This window comes from Enhydra lutris, unplaced genomic scaffold (assembly GCF_002288905.1).
Source record: "Enhydra lutris kenyoni isolate GAN:26980312 unplaced genomic scaffold, ASM228890v2 scaffoldscaffold5, whole genome shotgun sequence".
Taxonomy (NCBI): Eukaryota; Metazoa; Chordata; class Mammalia; order Carnivora; family Mustelidae; genus Enhydra; species Enhydra lutris.
Window position 1 is genome coordinate 19,036,222 of NW_019154089.1, and position 23,486 is coordinate 19,059,707.

At 47.3% G+C, this 23,486-nt stretch overlaps 1 protein-coding gene across 1 annotated transcript in view; it reads right to left on the reverse strand.

Moving 5' to 3' along the window:
- Positions 1-23,486, reverse strand: part of LOC111140871 (dedicator of cytokinesis 2) — a 406,275-nt gene that overhangs the window by 12,658 nt on the left and 370,131 nt on the right. The window contains exons 38-46 of the mRNA XM_022493104.1: positions 22,752-22,871; positions 18,994-19,083; positions 17,022-17,126; positions 14,878-15,019; positions 9,842-9,923; positions 8,590-8,674; positions 7,703-7,789; positions 1,551-1,727; positions 63-146 (exon numbers count right to left, since the gene is read on the reverse strand). Of these exons, the coding sequence (XP_022348812.1) occupies positions 63-146; positions 1,551-1,727; positions 7,703-7,789; positions 8,590-8,674; positions 9,842-9,923; positions 14,878-15,019; positions 17,022-17,126; positions 18,994-19,083; positions 22,752-22,871 (972 nt within the window). The remainder of the gene's footprint in view (positions 1-62; positions 147-1,550; positions 1,728-7,702; positions 7,790-8,589; positions 8,675-9,841; positions 9,924-14,877; positions 15,020-17,021; positions 17,127-18,993; positions 19,084-22,751; positions 22,872-23,486) is intronic.

Below are 23,486 nucleotides of genomic sequence, written 5' to 3' on the forward strand. Positions count from 1 at the left end.
GGGAGCAGGGAGAGGACAGGACCCAGATGGGGTGACCCAGCCCCAGTCCAGCTATGCTTTACCTGCCACGCGATCAGGTCCTTGAGGCGGCTCAGTTTTTCCTGGTCCTCTGGATGATCCCTTGTGTACTCCTCTGTAAAAAAGGCCTGGGGAGGACAGGCAAGCATTTGGGGTTTCCTGTTCATGTGGCGTGGACCCCACAAGCAACCTCTCTATTACTGGGAAAGGACACCGTTGGAGGGGGCATGAGGTCACGTGTATTTGAATGAGGCAGGGCCCTGTAGGCATGGACTTTGTTTCTTCTTCCTGGAGGCTCAGATCAGAACCCACTGGACAAGGGCCACAAATCCCAGAGAAGCTGTTCTCCAAGTCTCCCAGGAGCAGATGCATCAGCAACACTTGGGAATTTGTCAGACATGTAAATTCTTGGGTGCCACCCAGACCTACTGAATCAGAACCTCTTGGGGGAGAGGGGAGTGGAGGAAGAAGCCCTGCATGGGATTCTGATGATCCTTCAAGTTTTTGAGCATTGCTCCAGGGAAAAGAACTCAGGAAGGCATACCCCTGGGATGTTCCCGCTCCCCCGACCACCTCCCTTACTGTGTGTGCCCCAGGCAGCTGCTAGCTCTTTCTGGACTTAGGTCCTCGGTGTGTATGCCCATACACAGACTTGTGTTATCACCCCTCAAGGCTGAACAAAGCCTTACTGATGATGACTAATGGGATATCCAAGAGCAGCTAGAAGGGCTGCTTGGGTGACTGAAATGACTCTCCCTAAATTATACCACTGCATTGTATTCTTAGTTTTACATCAGCGGAGGACATAGAAAAGATAAATGGGGAATCCATTATGAGATGTATTAGAATGAGGAGTCCTTTTTCCCCTCTGTGCCATTAATGTATGGACTAGGTAAAAGCCAGATAAAGTCTCTTTATTCTACTTCAATGCTGGGAAAAGCTATGTCCCTCTACTGAGAAATTGGTATTCCCCCAGCGGAAAATGTGACTTACATAACTATTGGCTTTTCTCTTTTTGCCACAGGTACCAGGAGGCTCAACATAAAATCTGTGGCTAAAATGTGTGGGCATCTCTGGAGAGACCTTACAACTTGGATGCCTAGATTATAAGTCCCATTTTGGAGTTGATCTCCTAGCCTTTCTATATGTTCACATATTCTGGGTTTCATTTCTTTCCATTTGTAGAGGTCATCTCAATCAACTGTGGAAGATATGGGGTTACACAGGTGGTGTGTGCTTTGATGTGTGGCTCCTATACATCTGTATAGGGGATCTGGAATAGGATTCTGGAATAGGGGATCCTGGTGACCCCTGCTCCTTCCTGCCTCAGCAGAATGGGGCACTGAGGGTGGAAAGGAGATGAGAGAGGGAAGGGGTTTGAGGTCCCACCAAGCTGAAGTGTCCCTTCGGGGGACACACAGCCATAGTAAGACAGTGACCTTCAGCTATATCTGCCCCTTGGGTCCTCCTGCCGCTGCTCTGTGGCCATGGTGGTGGTGGTGGTGGAGTGGCTGGTGTGTGGAAGCCCTCACCTTCTCATACTTGGCGAACCCTCCCATGACAGCGGGATCCACGATCCCATTCAGGAGCATGGAGAGCGGGTTAATGGGGAGGCTTTCATCACTCTGGTACTGGTTGATCATCATCAGAATCTTCTCATTGGCTGTGGACATGGTTTCAATGGCGTTCTCCAGAGGGCTAATTATGGTCTGTTGAAAACGAGATCATCAGGAAGAAAGGGCCTTAGCAGGTTGCTTTAAAAACAGATGTAATTGGGGCCCCTGGGTGGCTCAGTGAGTTAAAGCCTCTGCCTTCGGCTCAGGTCATGATCCCAGGGTCCTGGGATCGAGCCCCGCATCGGGCTCCCTGCTCAGCGGGGAGCCTGCTTCCTCTTCTCTCTCTCTGCCTGCCTCTCTGCCTACTTGTGATCTCTGTCTGTCAAATAAATAAACAAAATTTAAAAAAAAAAAACAGATATAATTATTGGTATTGATTTCATCTGGGGTTGGAATTCAAATGAGGCAATGCTCCCCAAGGGGCTGTAACAGGCTCTTGTTATAATCAGTGAGCTGTAGGGGCTGTCTCCTGTCTAGGGAAAGGCAGGCTAACTTTCTGCTTACTGAGAACGGCATTTCCCTGGGGAGTAAGAGGCAGGAAATCCCAGGCACTCGCTGGGGTTACAGAGGGTTTTCTCTTTTCCTTCCTTTCTTCCTTCCTTTTTAGATTTTTATTTATTTATTTGACAGAGAGGCACAGAGACAGAGGGAACACAAGCACAGGGAGTGGGAGAGGGAGAAGCAGGCTACCTGGTGAGCAGGGAGCCCGATGTGGGGCTCAATCCCAGGACCCTGGGACCTGAGCCAAACGACTCAGCTGCAACTGAGCCACCCACGCGCCCCAGGGTTTTCTCTTCTTACTACCTGGGCAAAACATGCTCCAATTCAGGCCCTCCTGTTGTGCAGCTACTGTGTGTGAGTTACGATCTGTGTGGGCATCTGGCGATCTGATCACTAGGCCCATAGTAGGTCCTAAGGTTGGTTGTTGTATAAAATGTCACTGCTCCAAGCTGGACTCAATTTAGTTGAGAGGATCAAATGAAACCCCTTTCCAACACCTCTCAGAAAGCAATATAAACAGAGTGCCATAAAATGGGAACTGGCAAAACAGTGTGGTTTTCAAAAGATGGGACCTGGAATACAAAACAAAGCCAGGGATCTGCACGCTCTTTCTGTGAAAGGGCCAGACGATAAATATTTTAGGCTCTGAGCCAAGGACACAACCTGCTATTGCAGGGAGAAAGGGGAAACAGACAGCCTGTGAGTGAATGAGCCTGGTTGTTACAATAGAACTATTTACCGAAACAGGTGTAAGTGGGGTGCAGCTCACAAGCCAGAGTCTGTGGACCCTTAAACTGAACAAATTAAAACAATATAAATCTCAGCTCTGCTATTTTTTCTAGCTGTGTAACCTTGGACAAGTTTTCTAACCCTTCTGAGCCTCGGTTGACTCGAGTAAAACAAGGACAGAGGATAAGAAAACCTGTTTCAGAGAGTGGCTGGGAGCCACTGTTACTAATTCTTGTGGGTGTGAGGACAGAGGCCAGCAGTTGTCCTTAAGAAGATAAGTCTTGCCGGCAGGGCCCAGGAGAGGCTGGAGAGAAGGGTTGAGTAACTGGGGAAGACTTCTTGGAAGTAGGGATCCTACACTGTATCATCTGTGACATGATGGTGATACAGTGCCTGTCTCACTGGGTATGTAGCAAAGATTGTTTGAGATAATAAGACACTCGACTCACAGCAGAGTTCTCTAAAAGTTGGCACCTGCTAATTGTTATAACCATCATTGTGAGAAGGACAGACCAGCCTCTACAGCCATGCTCTTGGTTATCTCTTTGAACCATTTCCTCGGATCTCTGAGATCCTAGCCTCCGCACCCCTTGTTTCTGGACACTTTTGAGGATGGCCGTTCTCTGAGGTACGAAGGCCCCAGGAGTAGACTCTCTGTTTCCTTCTGCCCCCTGCCGCATTCACACAAACACACGCAAACATGCACACACATGCGCTCGCACACACACATGCACATGCACAAAGAGGGAAATGAACTCCCGGGGAAGGCTGCTCTGGCTGGTGGGGGCTGCAGTCCTTAGGCCACAAGCTACAACCCATGGTCCCATTTCTGGCAAGCACATAGACCATCCCCGCAGGGACTTTACAAGGCTGAGGTCTAGACTGAGTTCTATGGAAAATCTATCACCACCACGTGGATGGAGCCCAGCACCACACCTGGATTTCAACAATAGCCTGGCATGTCTAAAACATGCAGGCTTTAAGGAGAGTTATTAAAAATGGAAAGTCCTATTGATTGGCTTTTTTCCTCATTTCTGAAGCTATTTTTGAATCTCTAAGTCTTTAACTTCATTATAGCCATCAGGAACAGAGAATGAAAAGGAAAAATCTTTTGGTTTCTCACCTACGCCTGAGTATATAGATCTCAGCAGAGTTACGGGGGTTCTGCATTTGGTGGGAGGCCTGGATGTCAGGGGCTGATAACAGGAATAAAAGCAATCACCATGCTAATGGGGCCGGCTCCATTTACTGATGGCCTCCAAGGTGTCAGCCCATGCTGGGCTTACATCACAACCAGGGGCCCTTCTTTTGTTCCCTGGACAGCGGGGGTCCCTTGCCCCAGGACGGATGGCAGCAGAGCTGGGAGGGAATGGGGGGAGGGGTTCCTGATTTTAAAGGGAGCTTCTCTGACCACAGCTGGCCCACTCTGCTACCAAACTCGCCTTATTATTGGTCCTTAGGACTCAGTCAAGTCCTCGAATCTCCGGCCCCTTTTCTAACCTGAATCTCAGTTTCTTTTTAAGCAGTACAAGTATATAATGCTTGCCTAAGGTGCTGTGAGGGGAAACTAAATTATCAGGGAGCAAATCCTTTGGGAACATTTTTAAGGGGGAGAAACGTCGGCTGAAAGATGAAGTGATGGTAATCCCTTGCAATCAAGTGGCATTTCATATTCTTCAAGGGCGTGTCCCTCTTTTTTTTTTTTTTAAGATTTTATTTATTTATTTGACAGAGACACAGTGAGAGAGGGAACACAAGCATGGCAGTGGGAGAGGAAGAAGCAGGCTTCATGCCAAGCAGGGAGCCCAATGCGGGGCTCAATCTCAGGACCCTGGGATCATGACCTGAGCTGAAGGCAGTCGCTTAACCAACTGAGCCACCCAGGCGGCCCAGGCGTTTCCCTCCTATCACCCTCCTAAATCTTCTTACGAATCCCATGAGCTGCACAAGACAGGCTAAGTTATTATTACAATTTACTCCTACCTGATCACTTGAACAATTCAGGTCCCACTCTGGGCTTCAGAGTCTTTATAAGCCAGTAACGGGACTGGACAAGAACCAGGTGTGGGTTTGCACACTGGAGACCCGTAGGCCAAACTGGGCCTCTCATTCAGCCCAGACACAAGTTCTCCTGTTTTAAAGACGTAGTTCAACCAGAGGGAGCGTGCCACAGCGTAGGCCACGCCCTGCTGTCTTAATGCCACGATGTCCATATTTACAGTATCTTCCCGGGTTAGGAAGGTTTTTGAATTTATAGCCTCTTGGACTAAATGACCTCTACAGTGCCTTTCAGCTCTGAAATTCCATAGTTTTTCAATCTCTGTCTTACAGGTAATGAAAGCTAAGGCTCAGAGATACACAGTGTTTGTCCAACAAATATAGCTTGTTACTATCCCCGCTGAAAGGGGTCTCCAAGCCCTTTGTAAAGACTGCATGTTCCCAGGGCCACAAACAAGGAAAGAACCCTCAATCCACAGAACTGACATTGGAATTCTATCGGAAAACACAGCTCTGTGTAAACAGTACCGTAGTCATGACAATTCGGGCAAGAAACAACCGACAAGATACCAATTTATGTTAAGACAGAAACAGGTTTTTAGAAATGAACTCACTCTGCAGGCATGAAACTTTCATGTCTGAGACATCCTGAAGTTCTTGGGAACTCAACTGAGGGTGGCTATTAGAGGTAGTTCACTCCGATCAACTTTCTGGACGTTTTTCAAACCCTTCTCTTGGAAGGCATCCGGATAAATGAAGCAAAACAACAGGTTGACTCTTTCCTAACTTCACACTCCTGAGTTCACAAAACAAGATATCCAGCTCAGATATTAAGGGTTTCTGCTGGTTCACTGAGTGATGGATTGATGGCTTTACCTAACAAATAATCTTGAGCACCAATTATGTGCCCGAGACTAATTTTTGCACTCAGAGATAGGGTAGGGAAAAAGAGAGACAAAAATCTCTCTTCCTGGAACTTATATTCTAATATGTTATTATGTTTAAAATTGTAGATATTAAAAATATCTATAGCCTATAGGCAAATTATGTAGTCCATTGGGGGTGATGGGTGATTTGAGGAGAAACACCCCAGAGGGGTTGGCGGGTGGTGTGGACAACAGGGAGTACAGCGGGAATTCCCTCAGTCTGCCCACCACCTAGCTGGAGCAGAGTTCCACCATGGGATAAGACACAGCCAGAGCCAATGGTGGAGGCTACCTATTAGCAGAAAGTTTCTGATTCCTCACCTCAAAAATGGGAATAGTAAGAGCATATATGTCACAGGGTTTTGTGAAGATTAGATGGGGTAATGCCGTAAAGCCTTTGATACCCTGCCTGGGACACCTGTCAAAGCTTATCATTTACCAATGTGTCCCTGAATGAAGAACATGAACAGTTTTTCCTTCCCAGGGTGCTGCTGATGTCAGGATGGACTGGGGACACTTTCCGGAAGCAGAGAGTGAATCTGGTCCAGATGTCTGAGATAGGAGGTGAAAATCAAATCCCACTTCTTTCACTAAAGCTTAAATAACCCACAAACTCACACAGTACGTCGATTTCCTCATCTGTGAAATGGGAGAATAAGAATATCTACTTTGCTGTACTGTGGAGGGGATTAAATGAGATCACACCTGTGAGCAGTTTAGCACATGCTTGGTAAGACTTTGTCGTCATCATTATGTTATTTTCCCAAAGGTCTAGGCCAAGGCTGTGAAAAGGAGATTGGAGGGCCATCAAGCCGCTGGGGACAGTAGGGGTTAGAGTGGGGTGGTCTCAAGCTGATACTACAGTAATTTGGCAATGCCAGCCAGATCTTGTCCCTTCTCTGCTCCAGGTGACTCAGTGGGAAAGCTATAAAGTCCTTATGATGGCCGACGAGGTCCTACAGGATCTGGTGTCAGGCTCCTACTACTCAACCTCACTTGCCCTGAATCAGACACAAGCATGTTCTGTCCCCAGGGCCTGCACCCTTGCTGGTCCCACTGCTAAAATGCCCTGGGATCTGTAATATCTGCGTGGACCACACCCTCCCTTCCACCAGGCCTTCTCTGGCCACCCCATTTAACATAGCAGCACTCCACCAGCCCCTTTCTTTTATTTTTCCCCATCCTGGTTATCACCATGACCTTATTCTACTTACTTTGACTTTTCAGTATGACTTCCCCACTAGAATGTAAGCTCCGTTGGAAAATCTCTAGGTGCTTGAGATTGGGTATTTGTTAAATATTTATTAAGTGAATAATGGAATAACACCCTGAGTATGTCCCCACATTTCAAGTTTCCTCACAACCACCCTGGCTGTTTCTTTTGTATCCTGGGATCTGCAAGATCCTTAGCTGTTTAAAGACATTGAGGCCCTGACGTGTGTTGAGAAGCAAAAAACATGCTCTCTCCCCACGGGGAGTTCAAACAATTGCAGTCTAGCCAAAGCTTTGCCTCTGTGGGATTTCTTCTCTCTGAGCCTTAGTTTATCCAACTATAAAATGGGTTCACAGTGGGGTTCTGCCGAGGACCCCCAAGGTGATGCTGAGAGAGGAAGAGATGAGGGTATGACTGAGTGATGGCATTCCAGGCCCCCTGCCTCCCCGCTGCACCCAACCACAGATGCTCCCATTCATCAGCTTAATTATCAGGTTCCGTGTAAGTTTCATTTGCGGGTGGGCTGGTGGGGGACTGGTCTGATGCTCAAGCGAGAAATCTGAAAGCGGGTGATCTGTATGGTACCCCAGGTCCCATCCTGCACTGGAATTCTATCTAGGCTTTGAACAAAAGCTTGTCACCTTCTTATAGTTTAAAGGGGCTCCTGAGACTGGCTACTCCTGGAAGGCCTGGAGACTCACCTGGGACATATGCACCACCTCAAACCAGCGCAGGATCCCCGGAAGCTTGTAGGCAGTTATGAAGGAGGTTCTCTCGATCCACATCGACTGTCCCATAGGCAGAGAGTGGCAAGGACAGGAAAGCAACACACTTCATGAAAACTGGCCATCAGAGATTTGGCAAGAACCCAGCCAGGCCCCCAAACCTCTCATCTGCCTAGAGTCCAGATGAATGTTGCAGGACTCAGAAACCTACTCCCACATTACCCTTAAGAATTCTTTCCCAATGTGAAGTTAAAGTTGTCCCTGGATTTAGGCTTAATAAACCTTAGTCTGGGTCTCTGAATTGTCAGGATTTTTAAGCAATATTGAATGCATCGACCTGTATTTGCTGGGGGAAGGGTTCACAGTGCTACATTCTTAAAGGACCAGTGATTCCCAAAATAGGCAGAATCACAGTCTAAGGCGAAGAGCTGAGGGAAACTTAGAGCCCCTCCTCATGCCAGCCTTGGGAACAAAAGACAGATCCTAGCTGGGAAGCACACAGGAGATGCTGGGGACTGAAATCGCTGTGGCTTCTTATTACTATTTCTTGGAAGGTTTGACTTCATCAACACCCCTCCTTAGCCCGAGGGATCCTATGTTTTGCAAATGCCTGAATGCCCTGTGGTTGAGAAGTGCATCTCACACAAGGCCTGGACTTGAAACTAAGTTTCAAGAAATGAAAACAAACCCAATGTAAAAGACTGGAGAATGGGTGTCACCATATTGATAGATGTTAGTTTTATTTCTTACTGCTTTGGATCAAATGCCCACCCGTTCTGACATTGGCATGTGCCTGCTCTGGTTGGTTAAGGTCACCCTGGGGGGAATGATCAAGGCTGCTGAAGGGGAGGGGAGATACTCACGGCAAATTCATTCTCAGGGTCGACGGTCCCTTTGCGTACAGGCCGGGAGTAGTGGAACTTTTGCACATAGTTGGATTTATAAAAGCTGCAAGGTAGGAAGAGGCAGAGGCTGGTAGCATGCCAGGCTGCTGACACTGAACCTGGGCTGACCTGGTGCTGTCCAGGGAGGCTCATTACAGCAAACTTCAGGTCTGGCCATACCCTTGTTGTAGCATTTAAAGTCAGGTGCTCCTTGCAAAATGATTTAGAAGCTAGACCAGCTAGACTAGTCTTATGTCCTATGAGAACATAATATCCCTTAGGGTACCCAAGAGGTTGGAATTCTAGCATTAATGCACACCTGTGACCTCAACGAAGGACCTAGATATGCCTAAGGTCCTAGCCTCATGTCCCAGGAGCATCTTCTAAGGATTTCCTTAGGTGTCCCAAGCACCGCTCCAGCCACTCTTCCTGGATCTCTAGGGAGACTCTCACACTGGGACCCGCAGGGCATGGTGCTAGCTGTATAGTTGCTATCCTTGCCCACAGCATCTGGTTGAAGGTGAGGGGAGGCTCAGACCCCAGTTGAGCTAGACCTGCTCAGCTTCCTGCACTGGGGTGAGGCTGCTGGGGCAGGCTGCCTCTCCCTGAAGGGATTGGACCTTCTTCTCACAAAGTCCTCCTGCTTCCCACTGTCCTCTGCGAGCTATACCGGGAACCTGGGTCTGAGGCGGGTAAACTGGGCAGCTCAGAGGGGTGCCCCACAGACCTCCTGCCTCATGGCCTCATCCCTGACCTTGTGATGTGGTTCTGAACAGATGAAGACCCGCCTTCAAGCTGCTTCCTCTAATGCCCATTTATCCTAATCAGACCACACTGCTGTCACTGCACAACCTCAACAAATGCTGAGAAGATGTCCCATTGGAAGAACGTGCTCAGGATGAACACTGTCCCTGTCACCTGCCCAGCCCACAGTCTGGCTAGGGACTCCTTGGAACCGCTCTGCCATCTCCAGCTCAGTGTATGTCATTGCTGCTTCCCGAGAATTTGCTGTGCCTCATTCCTCCCATCTCTGGCTACAGCCTTTTCAAGGGCAGAGCCCAGATGGCTAATGGGGGGCAGGTGATTCTTTCCCCAAGAGGAAAGAATCTTTCTCTGGCTAACCCAGAGAAAGAACTGGAAGGGCACCAGGTCCTATCCTGCCACTTGCTTGGCTTGGCAGCCCCATGGCATTTTCTTCCCCATCCCTCCTTCCAGGGAACTGGGGTCTTACTTTATTATCTGGTCAGGTACTGGCTTATTCTTGAACCTTGGGTGTTCATCCAAGACCGGCTGGACAGTGAAACACTGGATGTCTGGGATTCCTGCAGTTAAGGGCTCACACACCATGTTGTCAACTGCAGGGACAGTTCCAAATATAGCAGGTCCCAGGTGAGACCTGCCAGGACAGCCCTTCTGAGGCCAGGTTTGATTGAATGACTGACCTCAGGTTGCTGGCTGCCAACTAGGTCCTAATGACAAGTTAGTAGTCACCCTATTCCTTAACAGAACCACTTATCATTTGCAACTTTATCTCAGGGCTCAGCCCCTGCTAACGGTTGGTGGTCCTTAATCATCATCATCATCATTTCTATATTGATGGTAATATCATCTAATGAATGTGTAGTTCTCAATCAACTGCAGAACACATCTCCCCATGGTCTCCTTGCATCTCGCCGACTCCACTGAGCAGTGTTATTCATGTAAGTCATCCCCCTTTCCTAGATGAGGACATCAAAGTCAAAGAAGCCAGACTGGTTGTTGAAGGTCGCACAGCTTGTGAGAAGAGGACAGAGATTTGTATTTGATCTGTTAACGCCCCGGCTTGGGGTTCTTTGACTCCAGACTCTAGTGTGGTCCTTTCCCAGTGGTATCCTATCACCTGGAGGCTCATTAGAGATGGTGAGTCCCAAGCCTGTCCTCAGACCTACTGAATCAGAGAAGTTTCTTAAGATCTTCAGGTGATACATATGCATCCTTAAGCTTGGGAAACACTGCTTTAGAGCATGCAAATAGATATCATTTTGCATCCCAAGTCTGAAAGCTTGAAAGTAACTGCCTGTGGCAGGATTGTAAGGCTGTGTCCAGGCTCAGTGGGAAACAGTTTTATGATTGATTAGTGATGCCTGACACAGGCACAGGCGATGGGAGCTTTATCTGCCTATTCTAGACCTTTATTCATTTTAAGCTGATAACAGAGCAATCCAAATAAACAAACCCAGTCATCACTGGTCCTCTTCCCTGGCTCCTGCTTCCCTTCCTCTGCCTTCCATGTCTCCTTTACTGATCTCTCTTCCTCAGGTATTCAAGTACTCTTGTAAGTCGGCATGAGTGTACAAGTGGGATGAGTGGATACACTCATCCCAGTGACCACCAGAACTCTAGAAACTCTCTCCTGAACCGGAAATTTCTGCCAACTAATGAATCACAAACTCTTCTTATTGGCATTCAAATATACCATACTTTAATATGATCCCAACCCATGTCCCACCATTATCTCCAGTTACCCAAAAGATTCTTCTATGCCCTTTGCTTGAAATATTTTCTCACATCACTCCCTCTCCCTGTGAGCCCTTGAGACAAATGTGAACTATGACAGGCTCTGTGTGCACTCAGTTTACCCCCAGTCAGGTGTCCCTTCCTGCCTTCGACTCTCCACAGCATTTGTCTGTACTTAGGACTCTTATCTCTCTAGTTCCCTGTCTTCTTCTCCTCCCAAGCCCTCCCCACCATACTGTGAGCTTTCCAATGGCAGAGGCTATGATTCTTTCACATGGAAGAAATGGCTAAAATATAATTCCAAGTTAAATTCAATTGTTCCCCTCTGATAAACTCAGTCCATACTAATATGCTGGGGATTTAATTGTTTTACCTCTGGAGAATTAAATGAGAGTCCCTCAGAGAGAAAGAGAGAGAAGCGGGGGGGGGGGGGGGGGGAGAGAGAGAGAGAGAACCCAATGCCAAACCTCACTGGAAGGATTTCTGCAGTATTCAGGAAAACTATTTTCTTTCTCAAGCCATATAGCCAACAGCCTTCTCTGAGAAGGAAACCACTTTGGTTTCCACTCTAATTCATTTATATATTATCTATGGCTGCTCTCCCACTACAACAACAGAGTTGAGTAGTTATGACACAGAGGCCACATAGCCCACAAAGTCCAAAATATTTCCTATTTGGTCCTTGAAATAGAAGTTTGCTAACCCTTGTTTTAGAGAGGTTCTAGGTCATATTTACTGATCTTAGCAATTGGCCTTGGCCCAAGAGGAGAATCCAAACCTGTCCTGGGGAAGCTAGTGACACTGGAGCCCTCAAATCACGTTCAGGAGGACACATGGCTAGACTGTCTCACTACATGTTGAATCTATGCGTGGAACTTTGACCCCAAGTTCTGGACAGGCAGAAGATGGGAGATAGGAGACACTCAACTAAGAGACCTTTGCTGCAGATGTATTCCCCTACTTGATACTTAAATGAGAAGACATGAGAGGCGTCACCCTTCTAAGCTGCTTGTCAGCTCCACTAGAGAAGGTAGGAGAGCAGAGCAATCAGGGCTCAGATTTTGGCAATAGGCAGACATGAGTTCAAATCCTAGCTCTATTGGTTCCCAGGACCTTGTGCAAGCTGCTTACATTTTTTTGAGCCTTGGTTTTCTTATTTGCAAAATACAGAGTCATACTCCCCAACTCACAGGATTGTTATCAGGATAAAATGAAACAATGCATGAAAAATGCCCAGTACGTAGTAGTGAACAGTTAATAAAGAACATTCTCTTCGTGAATCCCGATGAAAGTGATGGCATTATAGAAAGAATACAGACTTGGAAATAGATCCTGGAGTTCAGATCTCATCTCTATCACTAACTAGGTTTGTGCCCCTAGGAAAATTACTTTATCTCTCTGCCCTACACATTCCTTCCTTATGAACTAGGACAAAAATAATACCCATCTTATAGAGTTTTATGGATGTTAAGGAAATAATGTTTACAAAGCATTCATTCTCATGCATGGCATGAAGAGGACATTTAGCGAATGTCAGCCCTTTATCCTTTTCCACCTGATTCCTGGCACCGAATCAGTCCCCCAGATGATGAGATGGCCCGGTAACACATGCTCTCCCTCCACCCCAAACTACAAGACCGCAGAGCTAGTCTACACCACAAGTCCACTGAAGAAGGGCCTCAGTACTAATCTATCTCCGCTCTAACCAAAACTGCATTTGTAACCAGGCAGTCCCAGGACTGGTTGCATTTCCTCTTGCAAATACTGTGGTAGAGCAGGCATGAAGGGCAGGTGAGCATAATGAAAAGGTTACAGATGCATATTTATCACTCAAGGGAAAAATATTGGGATTAAGGTTCGGCAGACTTAGCAGACCAGCCATGCGACTTGTCAACCCCATTTTAAAAGCTGTAACTTAATTTTTGTTATGGGGTGCGGTGCGGGGAGCCAGTGTGGGTGAGCGCCTCTCCACTCAGCTGTCTGCCTGATCCTTGGGTTCATACGCTCTCTGCTCCCGGCGGTCCTGTCTCCTGCTCCGTGTCACCTCCAGGCCCTACAAACACCACCGCCTACCCAACCTCACTGGCATCATCTTGTGTTTCCTGTGCCCTCCTCTGCGGACTCCAATGAACTGGCTCCCTCCCTGTGTCCTTTCTTCCTTCTTGTCTCTATTTGTCTATCTCTCTTTGCTTTCTCTCTTATTCCCCTTGTCTTTGTATTAATCAACAAGGAATTTCTCAGTGTCAGCTTTGTGCACCAGGGCAGGCTTGGGGGGAAGGGGTACTGCCGTGAACAAGGCAGTGCAGGCCTCTGCCCTCCCAGAGCTTGCAGTTTAGCTTATGTTAACCTTTAAAAAGCACAAGAAATAACACAGTGAGATCAGTTCTCTAAAGGAAACAAACAAGGTTTGAGATATGAGGCTCATGAAGAGTTCAGAAAAGGCCACTTTACGTAAGTGAGTAGGAGAGGCTCTTACAGGAGGTGACACCAACTTAGGGTCTGATGGGTGAGAAAGGAGCTAGGGGAAGGGCATGGCTTGCAGAGGGAACAGAAGATGCACAGGCCCAGGGGGAACCAGCTAGGTGTGTTTAGGCAACAGAAATGAGGCCACTGTGGTCAGAGGGGCATGAGAGGGACACAGAATCACAGGGAGGGGGCAATGACATTGGAGAGGCAGGCAGGAGTCAGAGGGTCACATGGTGGACAGCTTACTGGCCTCATCCAGGAGTTTTGATCTTATATTAAGAGCAATGTGAGGGTGCCTGGATGGCTCAGTGGGTTAAAGCCTCTGCCTTCGGTTCAGGTCATGATCCCAGGGTCCTGGGATCGAGCCCCGCATCGGGCTCTGTGCTCGGCAGGGAGCCTGCTTCCTCCTCTCTCTCTCTGCCTGCCTCTCTGCCAACCTGTGGTCTCTGTCTGTCAAATAAATAAATAAAATCTTTTTTTTTAAAAGATTTTATTTATTTATTTGACAGACAGAGATCACAAGTAGGCAGAGAGGCAGGCAGAGAGAGAGAGAAGGGGAAGCAGGCTCCCCGCTGCCCAAAGAGCCCTATGTGGGGCTCGATCCCAGGACCCTGGGATCATGACCTGAGTTGAAGGCAGAGGCTTTAACCCACTGAGCCACCCAGGCGCCCCAAATAAATAAAATCTTAAAAAAAAAAAAAAAAAGGCAATGTGACACTACTTCAGTTCTTGGAACCCGCTGTGCTCCTTCTAACTTGAGGCCTGGGCACATGAGAGTCCTCTCCTCTGTCTAGGCCATTCTCCCTGCCTCCCACCAGCCTTAGTTAGTTAGTTAGTCAGTTAGTTGGTTGCTAACGTTCAACATTACCCTCCTCAAGGAAGCCGTCTCTGTCCTCCTGATCACAGTATCCTGCATGGCTTCCTCTTGGTATTAATCCCATTTGCATAAACACAGTTAATGGAACAATTAGTTGTTTGGTGTTTCTTTTACTTGCTAGACTATAAGCTCCCTGAAGGTAGGACCACTTTGTGAGTGTGATCGTCAGCACCCTGCACAATGACTGGCACAGAGTGAGGGCCTGATTGTATTCAGTATGAGAATGATTGAATGAGTGAATTGGTCAATGAATGCAATGTTTAGAGTTTCCTGAGATGGATTCTTTGGATCCCACGTTGGACACTAAAATTGGCACCACTACCATGATTCTGGCAGCAGCTCTAAGCTCTAAGGTGGGGCTCTGTGGGCTACAGTCCCAGCAGAGCTGCCTCTGCCTGGACCCTGGTTGGGCCATTCTCCAAGGATACACTGGCCTGGGGCATTCTTGACGTCGTCCCCAGGGGCAGAGGTTGTGTTCATCTTCTCTGCATTGGGGAACTGGCTCATCAGCTGCATCTGGAAATCTTCTCTCCGCTCATACTCCTTCCCTCGGTAGATGAATACTTTGTTCTGCAGAGAAATGACACGCAACAGAGATCTCAGGGCCCAGGCTTGGAGAACGTGATGCAAGCAAAGCTGGGAGGCTTGTGACAGGAGCACAGATCTAAGATGACCTCCTGTAGGTCTCTCTCCTTTCTGCTTCCCCACCACAGCAAGAAGCTCAACTCACCGACCTAGGCATACCACTTCTTTCAAAAGTTTGATTCTAAAAGGAGAGGGGATCATGGGTGCTGAGAACTTCTTCAGATTGTCTTATGGACAGTTTTCAGAATTATTCCTCACTTTCCTTTCGATGTGTCATACCTGCTCTTCTGATTACATGACCACAAAACGTCCCTCCTGCCTTTCATGGGCCATGTGGGCTGGGCCTGCAGGGTAGAAGGCATTTGGGTCCTTCATCTCATGGCTCCTGGCTCTAGATCCACAGAAATACACTTTTTACCCTTCTTTGACTATGTTAGCCTCCTCTAAATCAGTAGTTTCCAAATTGGGGGTGATTTCACCTCCTAAGGGATCCTGGCAATTCTGGAAATATTTTCGGTCGTCACAGTTTGGGGAGGGGAGAGCTACCGGAACCATGTGGGTAGAGACCCAGGATGCTACTACATGTCCCTCAATGCAGAGGACAGCCTCCATAATGAAGAATAACCTGGTCTAAAATGTCACTAGTCCTGAGGTTGAGAAACCCTGTTCTAGACTGTATCTGTACCATCTGTGCCACTTCTAATGGTCCGGAAGTTCTTCGGTCCAAGCCCTCATCTGTCACCTCTGCATTATTAGTGCTATCAAATCTGAGGGACTGACAGATGGGCCTCAGAAACTTCTAGAAGCTCAGCTCCCCAGGCCTTGCTCCACATCTACTGAAATGGGATCTATGGGAGTAGGATCCCCAGGGCGTTCTGATGAACAAGCAGGTTTGGGAAGCCACCTCTGTTCCATCGAGGAATGTCTTACTATTGACTTCTTCTGCAGGCTATGGTGCTCCCTCCCCTGAGCCCACTCTGATTCCCACATTGACTGGTAAGAGTGAGAGACTTATGTCCTGGACTGGACCATAAATCAAGTAAGGTCAAACATCAGATTTGCTGTTTCTTTTGTATCTCCTTGATCTCAGAACTGAACCATAGGCTCACTGGAAGGTGTCCTATAGGAAGGAAGCCTATAGCTGACCTAGACCAACTCTCTACATGATCAGTGAATAATCCATAAGAGCATTGGTTCAGAAAGTATGTTCCAGAAACATCTGAGGGTCTCTGGGACCCTTTTGGGACCTCATAAGACCAAGGAACACTCTTCATAACAATGGTCAGCTGGTATTTTTCACTCTGATTCTTTCAGATGTATAGTAGAATTTTCCAGAGCCTGCATGATATGTATTATCATGACAGACTAAATGTAGACGCAGGTATAAGAACCTAGTTGTTCTCTCTTAATCTAAACATTAAAGAGATTTGCAGAAATATGAAACAATCTTACTGTTTGCATACATTTTTATGGGGTAATGTGGGAAAATGCACACTATTTTTCATAAAGACACAAGTTATGTTAACATAACTTGATTGATTATTTTTAAATACATTGATAAATATTTTTAAATTTTCTTAGTTTTAATTTTGGATATGGTAAATGTAGAGAGTCTTTAAGTATAAAGTTCATGGAGAACTTTAATAATTTTTTAGATAGAAAAGAGATTCCTGAGCCCAAAGGGTCTGAGAATGAGTGCTCTGCCTTCCCTGCTGGGTAGCAGAGGTCCTCCGGCTCTCCTTGAACGCCTCACTCAAGGGACAGGGAGCTACTACCTCACGGGGCAGCTCTGGTTGCTGCACGTCTAGAGAAACATAGGGTGGCTGAGGCTGGTGATGATGGAAGGGACTGGGCGTGTGCTGGGGGAAGGGCAGCACTTGGAATCCGGAGAGCACAGAGTTTGAGGATAAGTAGATCCTCAAAGCACAAAGTGACAACTGAGAGGCTACAGGCCTCTGGCCTGGGTCTCTGTCACCAGCACACTCACCCGCAGAAAGGAGGGAAATCCCTGGCCGTAGTATCCAACGGCAAAGTAGTCTGGCTTGGGCCTGAGGATTTTCATGATGTTTTCATAGAATTTTGCCTGCTGGATCTGGAAGGAGAAAACTCATAACTTATAACAGCACAGATGTACACCAAAGGCACATTCAGCTCAGAGAGGCCACACTTGAGACACGACCATTATACCAAGATGCCCAGAGTACACGTTTGCATGTCCGTGGATATGTCTATAAACATCACAGCAGTAGCTGTATTTACCCTATACCAAGTTCCGTATTGAATACTAGCTCGCTTACTTGCATCATCCTCGTAACAATTCCCAAGTATCGTATCTTTGTCTCGCAGAGAAAGAAATGGTGTCTCCTAATGCAGCGAGTGTGAGGCTGAATCCAGCCAGCTGTCCAGAGCCCCCCTCGCCACACTGCTGCTCCTCCCAGGCACACCAGGCATGTGTTTATGAGGCTCTATAGATGCAGAAATATGCCTGGATATAGATGGCTTCCTGTGTGCGCGCACTTCACGTATTTCATCAGTTCCGAGATGCGTGTGTTTTCGTATGTTGGCATCTCTGAAAACAGTTTACATCTGACTTTACATCTACTAGCATCTTACAATTGCTATTAGCTAGACAAATATCGTGACAGGGTACATGAAAAGAATACCACATCTCACGCTGATGGCTTCTTACATTTGACACAATGGAGATAAGTGTGCGTGGACACAAGCCTGTGCAGCAGAGCCTCAGAGCACGGATGTGCATGTACATCAGCAGGCACATGAATCTGCACTATGTGTGTGCATACGTGCGATCACACGTGCGCCATGTGCGCACACATAAGCATGTGTTCCACGCACGTGCATGTGTCCATGTGTCTCACGGGTACATGTGTGTCCCGTGTGCCGTGCATACATGTGTACGTGTGTATTGCATGTGTACTACGTGTGTGCATGTGTACACAAATGTGTATGGGACATGTATGTGCATGTGTACAAACGAATGTGTGTTCTGTGTATATATGTGTGCATACAGATGTGTACTGAATGTATGTGTACATACATGAGTGTGCACTCCATGAGTGTGTGTCTGTGTGCAAGCACATGAATGCACACATTTAGAAGGCATGCGTGTCTCCATGTCTGCAAACATCTATGTGGATGTACATGGGGTAGATGTAGTGTCTTTTGGTGTGACTGCATGTGTGTTTGCATATCTTACACACAGTACAAACAGCTAACAGCTCGGCTGTTTTTAACAAGAACACTGTACTCAGTACCCATTTCCCCCTCAAAGAAGCCATAAATCATCTCTCCACATTCTGATTCTTGCTTTAGAGTTTCCTGGACACAGCTGGACTGGTCTTCCAAATAGGCCAACATGGGGCACTGGTGTCCTGGGTCTGAGGGGGCCAGGAAATCTGTGGGAGGTGTCCGAGCAGTAGGAGCAGCCAGGATGTCCTGCATCGTCCCTACAGAGGCCACCTCCCCACCAAGACCTGGTATCTGCAGCATGAGCAGGCTAGGCTGGCTTCCCCCACTTTCCACTCACCCCCACCAAATCTCCAGCACCAAGGAGCTAATGGGGAATGGCCAGATGGGGAGGATTTTAATGTGATTTATCTGTTAATCAGAAAGCACAAATTTGCGTTTTTATTTAATTGGCTTAGTGATTTGTGGGGATTTTACTGCAAATGTAGCCCAGTGTTTATCGGGTATGCAACAGCAGCGGCTGCCCCAGTGCCAAGCAGGTACTTACCACTCCATCCGGGAAACTGTCGCTGATGAGTTTTCCCAGAATACTCCCTCTGGAAATATTCCTAACTGGAAGGAAGTCTTGCAGCAGCCTTCCTCAGCCCAGGCCCTACTTCCAGTCCTTTTCTGTAGTCCTGACTCCACCTGGCCTCCCACTTCCTCTTGCCAGCCTCCCTGGGGAGCCCGAGGCCCTGGGCACCCAACCTTACCAGGTTCTGGCTCAGGAGCTCATAGTCAAAGATCTCCATCTCATACTGTTCTGCCAGCTCCTTGCATAGACTGATGGCTTCTTCCCACATCTATAGGAAGGTCATGGACACAAAGGTTAGGAGGCACCTCTAGGCTTGCAGAACCTTGCTGAGGAAGGGACTTGCGGCAGCATGCCTCCTGGGACTGCATTGCAAGCCTCCCTCAGACCCAGACCCAACCCCATGCACAGCGAGCCAGGTACCTCCCAGGGAGCATGACCCTTCCTAGGCCCCTCACTCTAATTTTGTGACAAATAATGGAGCAGGCAGAGAAGAGGATAAGTACTTTAATTGCATGCTCTTTGGTTCTTCACAGCTGATCTGGGAGGTGACTGGTAACATCTGCATTTCCCAAGTGAGAAATGGAGGTTCAGATAGGCAGAAACACTGCCCCAGGTCACATACCCAACCAACAGCTGGGATAGAATGCACACCTGGGTGTGGCCCGAGGATTGTCGACTATAGACCTAAGGTTGGACAGCAGGTCCTAGAACTTACTCATCTCATGTAACCAAAATTTTATACCTGTCACTTCCTAATGGGGTTATTTGGAGTGTATGAGTGGGGCTGTATAGAGGTGGGGACAGATCTGGAACTAGAGCATAAAAAGAGTGATTAGAACTTTCTGTAAGGGGCACCTGGATGGCTTAGCTGGTTAAGTATCTGACTTTTGATTTCAGCTTAGGTCATGATCTCAGGGTTGTGAGATTGAGCCCCATGTTGGGTTCTGCACTGGGCATGAAGCCTGCTTAAAATTCTCTCTCTTCCTCTCCCTCTGCCCCACACCCCAGTCCCTCTCTTAAAAGAAGAAGAAGAAGAAGAAGAAGAAGAAGAAGAAGAAGAAGAAGAAGAAGGGGAGGAGGAGGAGGAGGAGGAGGAGGAAGAGGAGGAGGAGGAGGAGGAAGAGGAGGAGGAGGAGGAGGAGGAGGAGAAGAAGTTGTTTTTGTAAATAGGTATTTTCCATTTGAAAAAAAATGCTAAAAAAAAAAAACCCTGGATATAGGGGATTTTCCGTTTCCTCTGCTCTGTCTTAGGCTGAATCCAATAGATCATCCTTCCATCTTAGACTGAAGGGGGTCGGGAGCCTCTGCAGGGAGGCGGGGGAGATGCAGAGTGGGCTGGAGATCTGGCAATCTCAAGGGACACCCATCACATTTCATATTCAGTTTAAAATGGAAAATGCATCTAAATGAAGAAGCTACGGGAGGTGGGGAAGGAGAGAGGGGAGGTTGCCAAAATGTGGTGTGTGCTTTGTAGCAAAAATACTCTCTCTGCATCCAAGCATAAAAATAAATAAAAGCAAGTGCCGAGTGGAGGAGCCACGGCTGTAAACCCGTGGACAACTTAGTGAAGGGCATAAAAATGCTTTATGTGCCAGGAGGAACCAAGTCTACAGGCCAGACTGGGCTGGGGCTTTTCTTCTCTTAAGCCTGACAAGAAGATGGTGATATAGTCCCTGGGCTGGGTCAGGGGACTATCTGGCTCATGTGTAGGTATTTGCCAACTTCCTACCATAATATGCCAGAAATGCTCTCCCCATGTGTTAAGAGACAACTAAGGGGCCAGGGAGGGAGTCAGATACCTTAGGATTTCTCCCTGAGTCTGCCCACATGGTCACTGGGACCTCTGATAGTCACTCATCCCTCTGAATCTCATACAGTAACTATGGAGCACCTGCTGGTTTCCAGACTTGATATTCCATACAGTGATGGGACAAACATAAATATGGAGAAGACACAGTCTCTTCTTCCATGAAATACATGTGGGTAAAGATACACATAAATAGATGTGAGAACTGGGTTTTAAGGGATATAGAAGAGTCCACAAGTATTGACAGGTAGACTAATGGAGGAGAAAGCCCTTGTGTGTTTCTGGAGCAGTAAATCTCCATGAGGGGAGATGTGGAGAAAGGAAGGTAAAGGGATGCTGAAGAGTTTGGGCTTCGTTCTGGAAACTTCCACAGCAGTGGCTATCAGAGTAAGCTATACCCATCTGTTCTCTCCTTTCTGCTCCCAAAGTACCTTGGCACTGACTTTCCCTCCCTCATCCTCCATTATTGTACAACTCCAAAGGGTACTACACAAAAAAGATCATGACTGGCATGTCTGTTTTGCCAACTAGATGATAAAGCAGCTGGAGATGAGAGACGGTGTCTTTTTCCTCTCTGCTCAGCACAGAGTGAGTTGAACTGGATACTTTGCAGAGGATAAAGTTCAACATGTCCGTCTGGGTGTTCACACTGTGATGGACCGAATCAGCTGTAAACACATCATGAGCTCTGCCTTGATGCCAGTAGGGCAGAAGGTTCCAGAAATGGCAGACTCTTTGCCCTCAAGAGGCTTATAATTGTAAATTATCAAAACAGTCTCCAACTGCTCAGCTCCTGGGAATTTATAAGCCCTTCTACAGACATTACCTCATTTTGTCTTTCCAGGGAAGGTGGGGAGATCAGGCTAAGACAGATACAACGAACTGCAGTGACAGAACAGACCAAAATTAAGTCCATTAAATTATGTCCCGATAAGCTGTGAGAGACCTTGTAATTCAGAGGAGAGGGAGGGCTGTAGGTAAGCTGGAGGACTCAAGAAAAGCTTGATGGAGGAAGTGGCCAAGTCACTGGGGCCTTGAAGGCAGAGGAGGGTAAGGGTGAGAGCTAAAACTTAAGAAGATAGGACTAGTTGTTCGACATACACTCTCTCACCTAATTTTCACAACAACACGAGGAAGTACGTACTATTAGTATCACTATCTTGGGTGGGAACTGGAGTCCCTAAGAGGTCAAGGGAACTGTAGATAGTAGAGGAGTAAGGTTTGAATCCAGGAAGGAACCTGAGCAGTTAGCCAACATGCCACATCTCCTGTAGCACAAATGGATGCATTTGGGTTGGTGCTTCCTGAAGACACCTGGAGACTGGGAGATGGGTAGCAGTTGGTCTGCCTAATCTCTTGACCAAACCCAACCAAACATTTTGTCCTTACTGTTAAAAATCAGTGATAGCATCACAGTGTCATTCAGTCACTTGATTCATTCACTTTTTCAACATATATTTATTTGACCCCACATGTCAGGCTCTGTGCTTGACAATGGGGATTCAGCAGTGGACAAGTCTCTGTGTTCATGGCATGCTAAAATTCCGTTTTGTCTAGGTTGGTCAGGGAAGGTCATTGAGGACTTGATGTCTGAGCAGAGCTCTGAGCTGTGAGAAGGAGCCTGCAATGGAAAGCTATGGAGAAAAACGTTCAAAGGTGGGAAAAGCAAGTGCAAAGAACCCAACATGGAAAGGAGTGTGGCATACAATATGTGGGAGCTGGCAGGGATGAAATAGGGAAGCAGTCAGAGGAGAGCTCACATGGGCCCTCACAGGTCACGAGCAGGATTGTGTAATCATTCTGGTGGAATGAGGGAGAGCCATGGAGATGACTGTAAACAGGAGAATGATGAGATCCAGTGTATGTTTAATGATCCCCATTTTCTGTCTGAAGGATGATCTGTTGGAGGCAATGGAGGAAACAGGCAGATTGTTGAGAACCCATTGAGTAGCCAAGTGAACAATGGACTTGAATCGAGGTGGTGAGAAGGTGGAGTCAAGTGATCAGACTTAGAATTGGGAGGGAGAGCTGACCAGACCTGTAGATGGATGGGGTGCAGAGTATAGGAAGGAACCAACCTTTCCCATATCTAAGGTCACACAGAGAGAGGAAAGACAGGGACAAATTACCTTTCCTTTGTCAAAGTAGCCTATGATGATCTCATAGAGCGTCTCCTTCAGCTGTCGGTGAGTCTGGGGGTGTTGCTGGCCTGTCTGCATGACCTGTGAGGCACACTGCTCATCCGACCACTGAGGAGAAAAGACACACGAAGTCACCCAGGGCTGAGAGGCAGCCAGAGGCAGGTATCTTCCTCACTAATGAGAAGCAAGAGGAAGCCCTGCCAGCACCTCTGCCAGCTTGCCCGCCACCCCGGCTGTGAGTGGTCAGAGATTTGCTGGGCTGCAGTAACCATTTGGGAAGTGCCTCCTGATTTTTGCCAAGTGGTGTTTATTTGACTCTCTCTTGGCTCATATGTATGATTTGTAGGTATTTTCTCTGAACCCCTATAAGACAGGGTCCCAGCTTTTCAAAAGCCAAAGGAAATCCTTTAGATGTTGTCCAGTTACAATATTGTTTTCAAGAGGAAGAAAACAGCTCACTGGGCACGCTGATGATTTATAATTGATGTTTGGATGTTATATAAAACTGTAAAACATATCTTGGTGGGAGGCAGTTATTGTTGTTGCTAAATGTGAATGTCACTTGAAACTTTATATGACCAGGCAAAGCAGTGCAGAGAAGTAACTGGCCAGGTCAAGAGTTTGGGGACAGAGCAAAACAAACTTTATTGGCTAATTCTTTTTTCCTTTCCTTTCCTTTCCTTTCCTTTCCTTTCCTTTCCTTTCCTTTCCTTTCCTTTCCTT